The sequence below is a fragment of the Mytilus galloprovincialis genome, chromosome 12 (genome assembly GCF_965363235.1).
Source record: "Mytilus galloprovincialis chromosome 12, xbMytGall1.hap1.1, whole genome shotgun sequence".
NCBI classification, from domain to species: domain Eukaryota; kingdom Metazoa; phylum Mollusca; class Bivalvia; order Mytilida; family Mytilidae; genus Mytilus; species Mytilus galloprovincialis.
In genome coordinates this window covers 74,103,376-74,119,236 of record NC_134849.1, presented here as the reverse complement: position 1 = coordinate 74,119,236, position 15,861 = coordinate 74,103,376, and the positions used below count along the sequence as shown (strand labels likewise).

Genomic DNA, 15,861 nt, shown 5'->3' with positions numbered 1-15,861 from the left:
CATTTCGCCTGAAGGAGTGTTGTGGTTAAAGTTCTACGATGTGGACTACACTTATTTTAATTTAAATGATGCATATGATTCAAAATTATGCAACAACAATAACCCTCAATAGCAGACGTACATATATTTCAATCTAATACCCCTTGAAGTCAGGACAACTATACATATGCGCACAATTACCTAAACAAACCCTGGAGCGAGAACGTGTATTAAATGTTAATTAAACGACCTAGATGGTTCTCTATTTCTTTATTGAAGTACAATATCAAATATCATTTTCAAAACTTGTTAAAAACAGGCATATAAGTCAAGGGAAATATCAAACATGAAGATTATGAAAAGAACATAATAGGAAAGTTGTTTAAGTTCAATCCCTTTGTTTGTTTCTACTTTTAAAAGCAAGACAATCATACGAATCTAAGATGTTCCTTAGTGTTTAGAATAAAACGGTTGACGTGAGGACATAGACCTGAGCCACTGGTATAAGTCTACAGATTGCTTGAAAGCAATCATATCCCAATAAAAAAAAAACTAAAGTCACCAAATTTTCTTGAATACTGCTCAAATCACTTTGAGTTTTTTTCAAAAACTGAAAAACACCCTGTTTTGATGAATAAAACCCCCTAATTCGAAAAATGTAAAATCTAACTTTATAAAAATAAAATTGAGCTTACATGTCAACAGTGTTCTCCCCAGAAATTTTGGATAGCATCACATTTTGGTTAAAAAAATAACTGCATATTTTTTTTAATGTCATTTGTCGCGTCGCGTTGATGCTCTATTTCCTTTATAGGTTTTAGTTTATATTGTTCAATTCATAACTGAGAATACAATTAAACTATAACAACAAAAACAGTTGTTTCAGTTTATGTTTTCTTTATTCATTTATAGTTACAGAATTATTTTTTTCCTCTTGTGCCAAATAAAAATAAATATATGTGCTTTCAGTTACCCAACAATAAGTCAAATGAATGAATGGTTCATTATAGTGCAACCTGTATACAGGGGTGTGGAAATGCTATGCCCGACTTGCCCGACTCGTACATTTGAACAACCGGACAAGTAATTATTTTTATCTTGGTTGCCCGTGGACAAGTAAAAAAATATACAAGACAAAGTTCAAATCCAACAAAAACATAAAATTAATTTCAAAACGTATAAAGATGTTTATTTTATGTAAAAGAAACCAATGTTCAGCAAGTAAAAAAATTAATGTTCATGACGATAAATATTACATGATACCGAAAATAGATCAATTACCAAAATAAATAAAAATAAGTATGCGAACCCAAATCGTGTAACATTGCATTGGCTTTGTCCGTTGACCCGGGATTGTCGATTAGGTTTTATCCATGATTTACCAGAAGTGTCATTTCTTTAAATTTTGTATCGAGATTCAGATTGATAAATACTTAATAAAAAGCGGGGCAAGCAAGACAAAAAGAGTTATGAGTCGAGTAGAAAACCTTAATAGAATTTGGAGGACACAGAGTATTTAAAAAAAAAAAACGGAAGCGAGAATTTCAGACATCGTGGATATCAGATTGCCCCTGGCTATCTTTGGATTTTCCGAAAATAAATTAAGCTTTTGTCTTATTTATAGATGAAAGGTCAACATTATTTGTTGTCAAAGTGGTAAATAGAAGGGACGCTTTAATTGCCCATCAAGACAAAAATAAATAATCAAGAAAAAAAACCAAGTGTTACAGTTGAGAGAAACACCACAAAATCAATAGTTTATCTATTATTTAGTTTACATTTCTTCAATTACTGTCCTTAAATTTTGTATATATGTACCTACTGGCTACAATTTTTATTCAAAAACTGCTGCAAAATTGTCCTTTACATGTTATTTCATTGGTTAGTTTGCTGTTAGGTTTCTGTCCCATTGATGTTAACCCATTTCCTATACTTCCCTAATATTTTACACATATAAACAAATGGATTTTGTTTGTTTCTGATGTACAACAGTGCTAAGTAATAATCATATATTAGCTAATAAGAAATACTTCAATATTTATTGGGATCATCAGGGCAAGTAAATTTTCTTCCGGACAAGTAAAAAGTTTAGTTTTACTTGCCCAGGGACAAGTGCTCACAACAAATCTTTCCACACCCCTGGTATATATACAAAACTGAATATCTAGTACACAAAATTAACTATTTTTTTATATTATATTAAGTAAAGATAAAGTAGCAAAAGTAGCAAAAAAAATATCAATTTAAAAACTTTTTTTATCATGTTTATGAAATTCATTGTTTCATGGCACTGAATGAATTAGTCCCTGTTGTTTTTTTATCTTGACATCAAAATGATACGTATTTTTAACAAAGTTATCTAACAAATAGTCTATTAATGCGTAGTTTTCTCTATTGGTATATTTTTTCTACCTACCGTCCGTCTGTTGTCATTATCGTGAAAATGCGTATTTTTGTCATATCTGGTCCGGTTCGGATCCATGGTTTACACAAAAATGTGCAATGGCGGCCGTAGAAAAATATATGAAAATGAGTCCCGAGAATAAACATTGTTTGACTAGAGATTGTGAATGAATAAGACGCCTTTAATGCATTAAATGAATTAAACATAAACTTAAGCCAATTATGATCACTTTTTAAAGAAGTATGTATAAAACTTATTTGAGCTCAAAACCAAAATTCTCGCTCTCGTAATTTACCGGAAGAGAAAGGAAGTATTTTTTTGAGATTTGCACAAATAAACGACCTTTTAACAAACAAAAAAATCATTTTAATATTTGAAATTTCGTTATACAAAACATAGATTTCAAATTGTTTTTGTGATTGCATTTTTCCATGTCAAAGTTGGTGATTGCAGACACGTGGTATTAGTCATGTCACGAGTGTCAGCTTGGGATATTCGCATCCAAACAGTTATCACCCTGAGGGCAATTAACACCTGGCTATTTAATCTCTTAATTGCCTATAGTGTCCCACTTTTAAAAAGGGATTACGATTACAGGTGATATAATTTTTATGATCATAATCGATAAAAGATGAAAGTTCAAAATTGAGGACAAGGAAAATAGCATCTTCAAAATAATTATAGCGTCGCGGGAATAATTATAACATCGCGGGAATTATTATAGCATCACGGTGAAAAAATATAGCGTTGCGGTGTACCGCGACGCTAAAACAGCCTGGGGAGAACACTGGTCAATAGATACAAACAGTTAACCAAAGTTTCATGGAAACTGCTCAAAGCGTTTTTTAAGTTATTGTTCAACATGTTGACGATGAACAGCCCAAATGGAGGATTAATCCTCCTTCACCTATTTTTGATGTTAAACTGGTTTATCCAACACACACTTAAAGGCAAAGTGCCCTAGTTTGTTGTTCAGCAGCAGTTGAATGCAGAACAAATAAAAAGGTTCAAAGAGTTATTAAACACACTGTCACAGCGTTATTATTGGCAAGGAAGAGGATAACCATTATTCTAAATGAATTTATTAGAAAAAATCAGAAAAAAATGAAGTTGGTGTATTCGATTATGACGAGTGATTTCTAAGGGAAAGCATTTTTTTTTTTACTAAATTGATATTTCAATTACCTACTAAGAATAAAGGACCTTTTGCTATTTTTGGTGAAAGGTCCATGATCTTCTATTGCCTAAAGTAAATATGAACCCCAGTAACGGGACACCCCTTTGATGAACTGATTTCTATTGAAATGTTTATTGAATGTAACGTTGATCTTCTCATTTGACCAGGTGACCTACAAATATATAGGAATCCTCCACTCATAATATTTACACATGTTAATTCTAATATAAATGAAATAATGATTAAGAAAATACCTTCCATTTTCGGTCCAGCAGGAATACTTGAGGATTTCTCCGACATAACTGTCTGAAAAAGGAGAAATATGCACTGTGAGGTATTTTTTTACCTTGCATGCTGATTTTTGTCAACTTTAAGTTTTTTTTAATCTTGGATGCTGATTTTTGTCTAATTTTAGTGTTTTTTGCATTTAATCTAAAAAAACAACAATAAAAATTTGTAAGGGTTCCGCGGAACCCAGTGTCTACTTTTGCTGAAAATCACAGGCTCAACAAAAATGAGGAAAAAATCAATAAAAATATTCCTCTTGATACTATCTTTTGATTGAAAGAAGCTTCTGTCCAAGTTTGGTAAAAATCCAGGATAGTTTATGAATCTAATAAATGTTTAAAAACTTTAACTGCAGACGGTATGTAATGTTATCTGAAAGAAAAACTAAGTCCATTTTTAAGTAAAATACAGATACACAGTACAAAATATTAACAAAATTTCCTTCTAAATACTAGCTTTTGATCATAAACAAGCTTCTGTCTAAGTTTGGTACAAATTAAAAGTAGTATAAGAAAGTTATTAAATTTTTTTAAAATTTAACCACAGAGTGAATGTGTTGTTTCCTGGCAGAAAATCTAAGTCCATTTAAAAGTAAAATACGGAAAAAACGGATTTATTTTTTTACAAAATTTACTTCTGTATATTATCTTTTGATCATAAACACGCTTCTGTCCATGTTTGGTACAAACCCAGGATAGTTTAAGAAAGTTATTAAAATTTTAAAAACTTTAACCACAGAGTGAATGTAATGTTTCCCCGCAGAAAAACTAAGTCCATTTATAAGTAAAATACAGAAAAAAATGGAATTTTATTTTTACAAAATTCACTTCTGGATACTATCTAATGATCATAAACAAGCTTCTGTCCACGTTTGGAAGTAATCCAGTATAGTTTAAGAAAGTTATTAAAATTTCAAAAACTTTAACCAGAGTGAATATTTGTGGACGCCGCCGCCGACACCGACGGAATGTAGGATCGCTTAGTCTCGCTTTTTCAACAAAAGTCGAAGGCTCGACAAAAAGGTCAAAATTGTCAACAGCAAAAAAGACCAAATATGCCCATCTTCAAAGATGCCAAAATAGCTAAAAAGTTTTGAGGACATCTTAAAGTATTTATCTCGCTGATGATATTTGACTAATTTTTCAAGTGTTTGCCCATTATCTCATTAACTATAACAGATAAGTAGAAACTGTAAACAAAAATAAAAGACGAATGTGTCCGAGGACACTGGTTCTTTATCATTGTGTATGAGTTTCATAAAACTTGCAATTTTCGAAGTTAAAAAGGTGATAACTCTAGAACAGTACCTCACTGCCCAAATTCAAACTCTGTCTGCACGTTTTAGTTCTAAACATTGTGTATGAGTTTCAATAAATTGAAAGATACAAAGGGGCATAACTCTAAAATGGTAAGTAACTCACTACCTGAAATCACCCTATGTCTGGGAGTTTTGGTTTTTAACATTGTGAATGAGTTTCATAAATTTTTCATAAGGACAAGAGGCTGTCACAACGACAGCAAACCGGATTTATTAACATTTATTTGTGTCCTGGCAATATCACAAGAACCATTACTGATGAATGGTGAAAGTGAAAATCGTCAATATCAAATTTGACCTCCATTTTGTCATCAGTATCAACATATTAAAATTTGAAAAGCTTAGATTGAATGGTTCATGAGTAAATGCAACAACCTGAATGGAAACGCCATTTTAGGATCTTTCAAGAACCATAACTCCTGAACGGTAAAAGTCAAAATCGTCATTATTGAACTTGACCTCTATTTTGTCATCAGTAACAACATATTAAAATTTCAAAAGCTTTGGTTGAATGGTTCATGAGAAAATGCACGGACACGACGGGAAAAACCATTTTTCAATCTTTCAAGAACCATAACTCCTGAACGGTAAAAGTCAAAATCGTCATTATTGAACTTGACCTCCATTTTGTCATCAGTAACAGCATATTAAAATTTCGGAAGCTTTGGTAGAACAGTTCATGCATAAATGCACGGACACGACTGGAAACTCCATTTTTCAATCTTTCAAGAACCATAACTCCTGAACGGTAAAAGTCAAATACGTCATTATTGAACTTGACCTCCATTCTTTCATTAGTAACAACATATTAAAATTTGGGAAGCTTTGGTAGAACAGTTCATGCGTAAATGCCTGGACAACTCCATTTTTCAATCTTTCAAGAACCATAACTCCTGAACAGTAAAAGTCAAAATCGCCATTATTGAACTTGACCTTCGTATAGTTGTCAGGAATAACATATTAAAATTTTAAAAGCTTTGGTTGAACGGTTCATGAGTTAATGCACGGACAACATTTGATTGCTGCCCGGCCGCCCGCCCGACAGCCCGACCGCCCACCCGCCCGCCCGCCCGCCCGGCCGCCCGCCGTACATCCCCAAATCAATAACCGACATTTTTGTCACAAAAATCCGGTTAAAAACTTAAGTTAGAGTGCGGATTAAAAGAACAATTTGCAATTTTGCAAGATATAAAGGGGCCTTTTTTTACGGCGTTGTTGTTTACCGTGCCCTGAAATTTAGAAACAACCCTGGTAAATCTAACTTATCCATCCTTTAAATAAACTTATTGTAATAGGTTACCAATTCAACACTGTAATCTGATCTTTGAATATTGTTTTTATTGGTATTAATATTGATTTTGTTATCAGTCAGTTAAAAGCAAACTAAATATTATTGTTATTTACATATGCACATTCATGGATCTACAATCTGTTGGTACCTGTATCTTGGCATTGCACAAGGTCATGTTTTTCTCTGACTGTTTATGACGTCTTTACACTAAATCCATTGGTTGTTGGATGTGTAATGATTGATAATTTAGTCTTGGATGCATGATTTTTTTATTAGTTGTTATTGGCTTTGAACAAGCTGTCAGTATTGGCGAGTACTCTCAGATCTGTACTTGGTGTCTATTTGTTGTTGGGATGTACAAGTACCCGGCCACGTCTACTCTGTGTTTTTGTTAGATGTATTTCTATTAGTATCCATCTGATGAGTTAAGCCTTTTTCAACTGATTTTTATAGTTCGTTCTTATGTTGCCCTGTAACACCATTGTCCCAGGTTAGAAGGACAGTTGGGATCCTGCTAACATGTTCAACCCCAACGCATTCTGTATGTATGTGCCTGTCCCAAGTCAGGAGCCTGTAATTCAGTGGTTGTCGTTTGTTGATGTGTTACATATTGTTTTTCCGTTCATTTTTTTGTACATAAATAAGGCCGTTAGTCTTCTCGTTTTAATTGTTTTACATAAATTTGTCATTTCAGGGCTGAGGTATGGTCTTTTCTTATTGTTGAAGGCTGTACAGTGACCTATAGTTGTTAATTTCTGTGTCATTTGGTCTCTTGTGAAGAGTTGTCTCATTGGCAATCATACCACATCTTCTAATGTTATGTATGGTACATCAATAAATATTGATTTCATGTTATTCTGTTTAAAAGTAAGAATTTGTGATATACATACCTGTAAGTATTGCATTACTTCCTTGCGTCTTGGACCATCCTTCAGTTGTGCTGCAAGATCATATGGAGTTTTACCCTGAAATCAGTGGGACATACATATCAATTGATCTTATCTTACAGTACATTTATACCATCAGTAACATCTGAGTGGTATTTTATTTTATTATGTGACCTTTCAGCTCTGATTTTCACTTCATACCAGTAACAACTGAGTAATATTTTTGTTTGTGACCCCTCAGCTCTGATTATTAAGTACAGCTCTTTGTAAGAACCAGTCAGAGTGCCATATACATGTGATACATGGGGGGTTCCAGATTTTATCTATAATTGGCCTAGTAGAAGCAATAAATGAAAACTGCTCAAAAAATAATTTTGAGTAGGAAAATATGAGTGGTGGCCATGGTAACGGACACACTATTTTTTGGTTGGTAAGCGTGGTAAAATCTTTCAAAAATCAGCTAAATCACCACAATTCAGAGCCTGATTATGAATAGAATCATGCATTTTTCATTAATGTTCATATGTAACATTGATACAACTTGGTTTAAGCTTCATTTAAGTGAGGATTGCATGTCAACCAAATTTGTAAATTTTTTGAAAAATTTTGCCAAAAAATGTATATTTTCAACTTTTCTGAAATTGGGAGTCTTGCGAAATTATCAAATTTTCTCTGGTGTTTTTCAGAAAAGTGCAAATGTGTACAGAATAGTTAGCACTGTAGTTATGAAGTTTGGATACTTCTTTACCAAATTAAATAATCAAATGCGTGGGATTTTCTTTAGTTTTCTCACCATAGCAACCATTTTTTTCCTTGGAAACGGAGTTGTTATTTGCAGAATATTGCAGTTTAAGAGCTCAAATGTCCTGAATTGTTTTATAATCGATAAGAAAATACATAAAAGCTAACGAAAACTTAAAATTTCTATCGTCAAGTGTTTTTGACTTCATTTGTTACCACAGAATCACATAATAACCATAGTAACATCCCCTCAAAAACTGCATAAATAGAAATTAATGTATAAAACATAAACATGGGGTGTTTATTTTCAAATTGGAATATGAGTTCATTCTTTGCTTCACTCTCAGTACTAATCTTGTCTGGTTTTTTTCTTCAGATTGTTCAATAAATATAATATAACATTTGGGTTGGGGGATGAGTAGCTGGCGTGGAAAAAAGGGGAGGGAGGTATGTTGATTTTTTTAAATGTTGCGTACAAGTAGATACTTGTTAAGATAATTGTGTTTGGTCGGACTTTGTTCCGAGTTCATCATCTTATAATCAAATTTTTGAAAGTAAACAGATGATGAACTTCATGGGATTGCAATAGCTGGTCCAACCTGGCTTATGGCAAGGTAGATATGGCCCAAATAATTGTAAGAACATTCTTAATTTCTCATGGCACACACCCGTCTGAGATGTTATTCCACCAGCATAAATCACAAAATTGACCTGTAACATAATATTAAGCATGTTAAGCTGTACAAACCAATAATAGAATCATTTGGTCAAAGTATTTCTAAACTGAAACTGAAGTGTGATGGACAGACGGATAGATGGACAGGCAAATTGAACACATTTTAAGTTGGTGGTGACTTAAAAATAATATTAGTCAATAGGTGATCACTAATATCAGAAGTCCAGTATAATGGAATCCTCTTTATATATAAATGTAGCTATTTTAAAACATTATTAATATAACTTTGTTGTACTACTATCCCGCAATTGGAATTCAGGATCTCCGAGATAGACAAATAGAATACATCTGCTAAGTTGAAATTGTGCTGATCCCGGTAAAATAATTATGCTATTACCGGCAAAATTATCAAATCAAAATTAGGCCAACTAAAATTAATTAGTAGATTTTCATCCAAATTTTTGAAAAAAATGGGGCGGGTGGGAGGATTTTATTTTTTAAATTTTATTTCATAAGAAACCCTCTAGTGACGAGTTCTTTATACCGCAGGGGTATAAACAAGTGTAACATAAGCTAATATATCATGTATATTGTATATACATGTATATATATATAAGGAATCGTTCATAAATTTTCAAACTCTTTAAAAATAAATATCTCTGATAGGCAACCACAATTGACTGTTTTACATGTAATTGCTACTTTAAAAACCTATCTATAGTAAACATCAAAAACATGGAGAAAATTAATGCTCTCTTCAGTTGGACTATTCCTACAACAAATTTATTTTGCTTTCTAAGCGATGGTTTGAAGTTCCCATAAAATTAAGTAAACTTGTACAAATATATGCAATACAAGTATTATGAGTACAGAATTAAATGAAAACTCCAACAATGTTGAAAGCAATAGGGTTGGTGCTAATTTGCTAAAGCAAGATGCAAATACAATTATGATGTAAAACATGAACTGAACTAAAAAGAAGATGTTGTATAATGAGGGTATTGGGACAGAGGGTGTTTTCTGTTTGTCAACAAAAAACAACAGCCATGGGTATTAAAGTCTAAGGAATTGCTATAATATTAATGTTTTTCAACCCTTGTTTTAGCTCAATATACGGTCATCAATCTAACAAGTTCGTGCTGGTGTCAATTCCTTATAATTTCTATAATCCTGACATGTTTTTTGTACCAATGTGTTCAACGATTCTTGCGCTTTCGATATCGTTGAATTCATAGTCCAAATTTCCTGACACAAAGTCATTGTATAAATGATCATATAAAATTAAAAAAAACGGTTTTCTAATGTGACATATCGCGATTTGCGTTCTAGGACACAGCGTTCAACCGTATAAACCTGAATATTTCATGCCCTTCTCGTAAACTATATCTATTCTCGGTACATGATGTTGACATCATAGAGCTGCAGAATATGTCGACTTAATCATTTTCGTTAGATAACTCGAAGAAATACAAAACCGAAATATGAAACAGGAAGTTTTGAATGAAACGAACATATCGATGTTTACCGGTAACAGACATGAACAAAATCCGGAAATCGTAATTTTTCCAAAATAAAAAAAATCGGGGCGGGACGATTTCAGAGGGGCGGGCGGGGATGAAAATCTATCAATTAATTTTAATTGGCCTTATCAAGCAAAATTATTGAATCAATATATCTCATAAGTTCAAGCTCTATCTCAATTACAATGCCTAGGCAAACATGAATACAAACCAAGCAAGCAAGTCTTAAGTATCTGCTGTATATTTAGACCGAAATCGTAGACTGCTTTTCCGGTAGCATTCATTTGATTTTCAGGGGAGGGGGGGGGGGGCGGGTTAAGTTACTTGAAATGACACATTAGTTTACAATCTCCAGCGCAGAGATCACATATCCGTTCCGTTCAATACAACAGATTTCTTTTTGGAAAAAGAACTATATTTAATGTGTTATTTAAGAAAATGAGTATAGTCTAATTTTCAAAATTTTCCTAGGGGCGGGAGGGAGACCCAAACACTCCTAGCAGGTTCGGATTGTTTTTGATTGGCCCTGGTAAAAAATACAAGTTACTTTGCCTGGAAAAAATCACAGGTTATTTACATGGAAAAACATTACAAGTTACTTTAGGTCAATGTAAACCCCCACTCCCCCCTCAGAAAATCATATGGTTGCTACTTTAGCTGTCCAAGATATTTGTATTTTCGAAGGTTTTAAAAATATTTTGCAGTGGTGACTTACCGTGGCTTTGTTTGGACTTGTTTGTTTGCTTTTTGACCTTGAATGTTTGTCCCTAATAATTTTTTAACTGTGCATTTGCATTCAGATATCGCAGATCAAATTTATTCGTTTATAGTGTATTAATGTACCTTTTTTAATTGAGTTAAGCCTGCCAATTGATATTTTCCGTGTGTTTTTCTAAGTTGTGATGTTATGCTATTGTTTCAGAAAAAGGGAGAATGTTTGGATCCATTAAAACGTTTAATCCCGCTGCAAATGTTTGTACCTGTCCTAAGTCAGGAATCTGATAAACAGTAGTTGTCGTTTGTTTATGTAATTTATACTTGTTTCTCGTTTCTTGGTTTTTTATTTTATATAATTGTTTTACATCGGGGCCTTTTATGGCTGACTATGCGGTATGGGCTTTGCTCATTGTTGAAGGCCGTACGGTGACCTATAGTTGTTAATGTCTGTGTCATTTTGGTCTTTTGTGGATAGTTGTCTCATTGGCAATCATACCACATCTTATTTTTATATAGACTGTTGTTTTTCCCGTTTTAATGGTTTTACACTAGTAATTTTGGGGCCCTTTATAGCTTGTTGTTCGGTGTGAGCCAATGCTCCGTGTTGAAGGCCGTACATTGACCTAAAATGGTTTACTTTTTTTTAAATTGTTATTTGGATGAAGAGTTGTCTCATTGGCACTCACACCACATCTTCCTATTTCTATATACAATGATGGCGTGTAATAGGAAAGGATATATTTATTCTTACATATAAATCTGGGTCTGTTCAAATTATCAGAAAATATAGAAATGACAATATAAAAAAAAAGATATGGTATGATTGTGAATAAGGCAACTCTTCACAAGAGATCAAAATGACACAGAAATTAACAACTATAGATAACTGTACCGTCTTCAACAATGAGCAATAAATGCCATTTTTACAGCATTTATAAATATATTACTTCAGACTTTCACTCACAAAGTATGCATACATAATCAATCCTTCTGACTTCATAAATTATGTTAGAGAGTCGGCTAAATTAAAATCTTTCTGTGAAAATACATCGCATATCCAACAGTAATGAATTGCTCTACGGTGAAAATGAAATTTTGATATCACTATTCAACAGTAAACATAAATCGCATCACAAAAACAACAAAGTGGAATTGATTCAATATCAAAAAGCTGAACAACAAACCCTGTTTTAAGTTATACTACATTAATAATCATGTTAAAAGGTACATTTTTACACAAATGAAACTTGCTGCTACTTTTAAAACCCTTGTACAATGCAGGGACTAAACTTAACTGTTTTTCTCTAGGGGCCAGCTGGGCCCCTAAGATATTTTTTTCAGGGGCCCGCTTAAAATTTTAGGAGCCCACTAATCTTTATACTAAAATAAAACAAAACTGAAAATTACTTAGTATATACTTACTAACAGTGTTCCAGCTTAAATCTCAGGGCTGCGCAGAAGGGTGCTAGTTTTCTGAAAGGGCACTTTAACGCAATAATCCGGATTGTAAGGATACTTTGTATAAATTATCTTGAATATTGCTAGCTATAGGCTCAGCTGGAGAACATTAGTTGTATTTAAACCTTATTCAGAAATTAATATGTTCTTGATGTTGGTTCCAGTCAGATTTTTTTTTATCAAATTATCATACCATGAAGCAAAGCATATCATTTTGATGTTTATGTTAACAAACTTGTACATTTGTTAAGTGCTCCCACGTAAGGAGGATTATTAATACAAGAAGTAAAACAGGAAGTAGTCTTCATATATGTTCAAATACAAACTTCTTTGATTCTTCTTTAAATGTATGTTCATGGTATGAAACAAAACAGTTTTTCTAATGAAGCCTTATTGTGAAATCCTACTTGTAGTCTTGAAAATGTTTTCTGTGGTAACCATTATAATATTTGAATTATTGCCACCAGAAATGTATCATAAGATTTGACAATATTTATTTTAGGTTGTTTCCTAACAAAATTATCTCCCTTCAAATTTTCAACTTCCTGTTGACCTTTAGACAATATGGCTCTTTCTTTGAACATTAAATATTATCTCAATCCAAGCCATCCTCTAATAGTGTTGATCAAAATATATTTTTCAATAAGTTTTTAATGAAGATTGGATATCAAACTAGATATTGGGATTTTTATTTACGAGATTTTAAAGTTCGTTTTTTATTAAATATTTTTGTAAAAAGCGATTCAGGGACAAGTTACCGTCTAACAGGCTTGTAATAAATGACTCACAGGACAATAAGAAAACATCCCTTTCACGATGCTTATTGAACAGTAAAATAGAAAACACTGTTCAATAATGAAATTATCGTAGAAAATTTAGCAGAACTAAGAAAACATGCGGAAAGAAGAAGGTATATATATGCAACATCGTGACTCCGGATTGAAAACATAGCTATTCGACTGGGTTCAGTTATTAGAAATAACCTACTGGTTTTCGGAAATACTCTATATTCCTATATCGCTTTGATAAGACAAACAGGTTTCCTTTTGGGAACAGTCTTTGTTAATATCGCGGGGGAAAGGGTACAAATGGAATTTACTTCAATTTTTTTACAGTCGCCAGCTGGGCGACCATGATGACTAAATATATTCGCCCAGCCGAAAATCTGGTCGCCTCGGGCGACTGGGCGAGCGTTAAGTTTAGTCCCTGCAATGTTGTACGTTCTGTTCGTTAACTTTTCTTAATATTTATCTATCTGTGTATGAACTTTACACCTGGATGGCTGTAGGGTCCGCATCAAATACATTTATCATGAATTTATAAAAACAGTACATATTGTATATTATTTCTTTTATTCAAAAATCGTGAATTTGTCGTCTGTTTATTTATCCTTCTACATAAAAAATTCATCACCAATACAGTGAAAATGGTATTTCAGGATTCGCACATTACATACACTGAAAGAAGCTTGTTTATTATCATAAGATAGTATCCAGAAGTAAATTTTTTAAAAATAAAATTCCATTTTTTCCGTATTTCACTTTTAAATGGATTTAGTTTTTTTCTGCGGGGAAACATTACATTCACCCTGCGGTTAAAGTTTTTAGAATTTTAATAACTTTCTTAAACTATCCTTGGTTTGTACCAAACTTGGACAGAAGCTTGTTTATGATCATTAGATAGTATCCCGAAGTAAATTTTGTAAAAAATAAATCCATCTTTTCCGTATTTTACTTTTAAATGGACTTAGTTTTTCTGCGGGGAAACATTACATTCACTCTGTGGTTAAAGTTTTTTTTGATCCGTAATAATAATTGTTAAACTTAAATCCAAATCGAAATTGTGATCATTCATATTTTAAATTCGAACTTTGAAAGAGTTTTTTATTGTAATTTCGCATATAGTTTTAAAACCAATAAGTTTTAAAACTGTTGTTCATGTCACGCGTAACAATTAAGTTTCACATTTAAACAAGCTTTTTTTCTTCTTAGGCAGTAAATGTATAGTGTAACTTCGTTCAATAACAGGTGCTATCAAACACATTTTCAGTATTAAAATGAAACACATATATTTATTTTGATCTAAACCATAACAAACTTGACCAAAACCATGACGAATTTCTAGACTCTTAACCGAACTATCTCAATCGCTTAACCAAACCATAGCAATTCCAATATATTCCTTATTCTGCACTTATTTCGTAAAACAATAATTCCAATGTAGATCGTTTGACCTCCAATTCAGATTCAAACATCTTATTTGCTTTTCATCTGCTCGTGTGAATAGATTGATTGGTTGTTGGTTGCTTAACGTCCAGTGGTAAATATTTCATGCATATTCAGGACGAGAACAAGTTCACAATAAATACAATAGGTAGGTTGTTGTAATAGAGGCCATCTAGGATGATGGACGGGGAAATTTGGACTGCCACTGGAAAATGAGGGTATATTGGATAGAGACAGAAATTTTGCCTTGCAACAGGCCACCTCCGGACCCCTCAAAGAGTCGTGTGAATAGAACTGAGGCAATAGTTTAGGAAAGTAACATAAATTAACCATGTCAAACTTATCCAAACTATGACAAAATCACTGTATTAAACGCTCCTTGATATGACGACCGTTAATACTACCCGTGATGCTTAAAGCAAATGTTTCTATCATCGGTTTGTAAGCTTATATTCAAGTTGGGTCTCTTGCTGTTTGAAATTTTTGTGAGTGTTATTGCGCTCGAAAAATTAGAATTTTGCCATTTTTTAAAAAATTTGTCCCATTTGTAAAGGACATTATATTGTTGGAGCAATACTTTCAAATTTTATACGGACCTTAACAAAAGCTAGAATGTGCTATTGCAATCCCCATGAAGTCGATCATCTGTTAGTAACATTTCATGAATATTTATAGATTACCAGATTGAAACCAAATGTTGTAGGAAAAAGTAAAATAACAAATATACAAAACACTGAGGATAATTCTAAACAGAAAGTCTCTAAGCAAATGACAAAATCAAAAGTCCAAACACGTCAAACGAATGGATAAAAACTGTCATATATTACTGACTTGGTACAGATATTTTCTTATGTAGAAAATGGTATATTAAACCTGGTTTTATAGCTAAACCTCTCAATTTTCCTTATAAGGATTTATGAAATGTTCAAACAAAAACTACCCAACCGCCAATCCTTCCCCACAGTGTATATATTCAAATTTGTTGAGTCTTCTCAATGAGCAAAGACAGGACTGAGAGTTAAACAGATTAAAGCTTGCAGTTATATTCCCATTAGAAAATTGAAAATTATTAACATAATTATAATTATTTTTTATCATATTATATATCTTATGATTGGATGTTGTTATGGGCGATATTTGTTACCATGACAACTGTTGTAATAATACTTAACCGTCGTAG

The 15,861-nt window shown here is 32.7% G+C and overlaps 1 protein-coding gene across 1 annotated transcript in view; it reads right to left on the bottom strand.

Annotated features, from left to right (window-relative positions):
* The window catches only part of LOC143054827 (uncharacterized), a 96,180-nt gene that overhangs the window by 76,969 nt on the left and 3,350 nt on the right, over nucleotides 1–15,861 (bottom strand). Inside the window, exons 3-4 of the mRNA XM_076227878.1 lie at nucleotides 7,348–7,422; nucleotides 3,815–3,866 (exon numbers count right to left, since the gene is read on the bottom strand). Of these exons, the coding sequence (XP_076083993.1) occupies nucleotides 3,815–3,866; nucleotides 7,348–7,422 (127 nt within the window). The remainder of the gene's footprint in view (nucleotides 1–3,814; nucleotides 3,867–7,347; nucleotides 7,423–15,861) is intronic.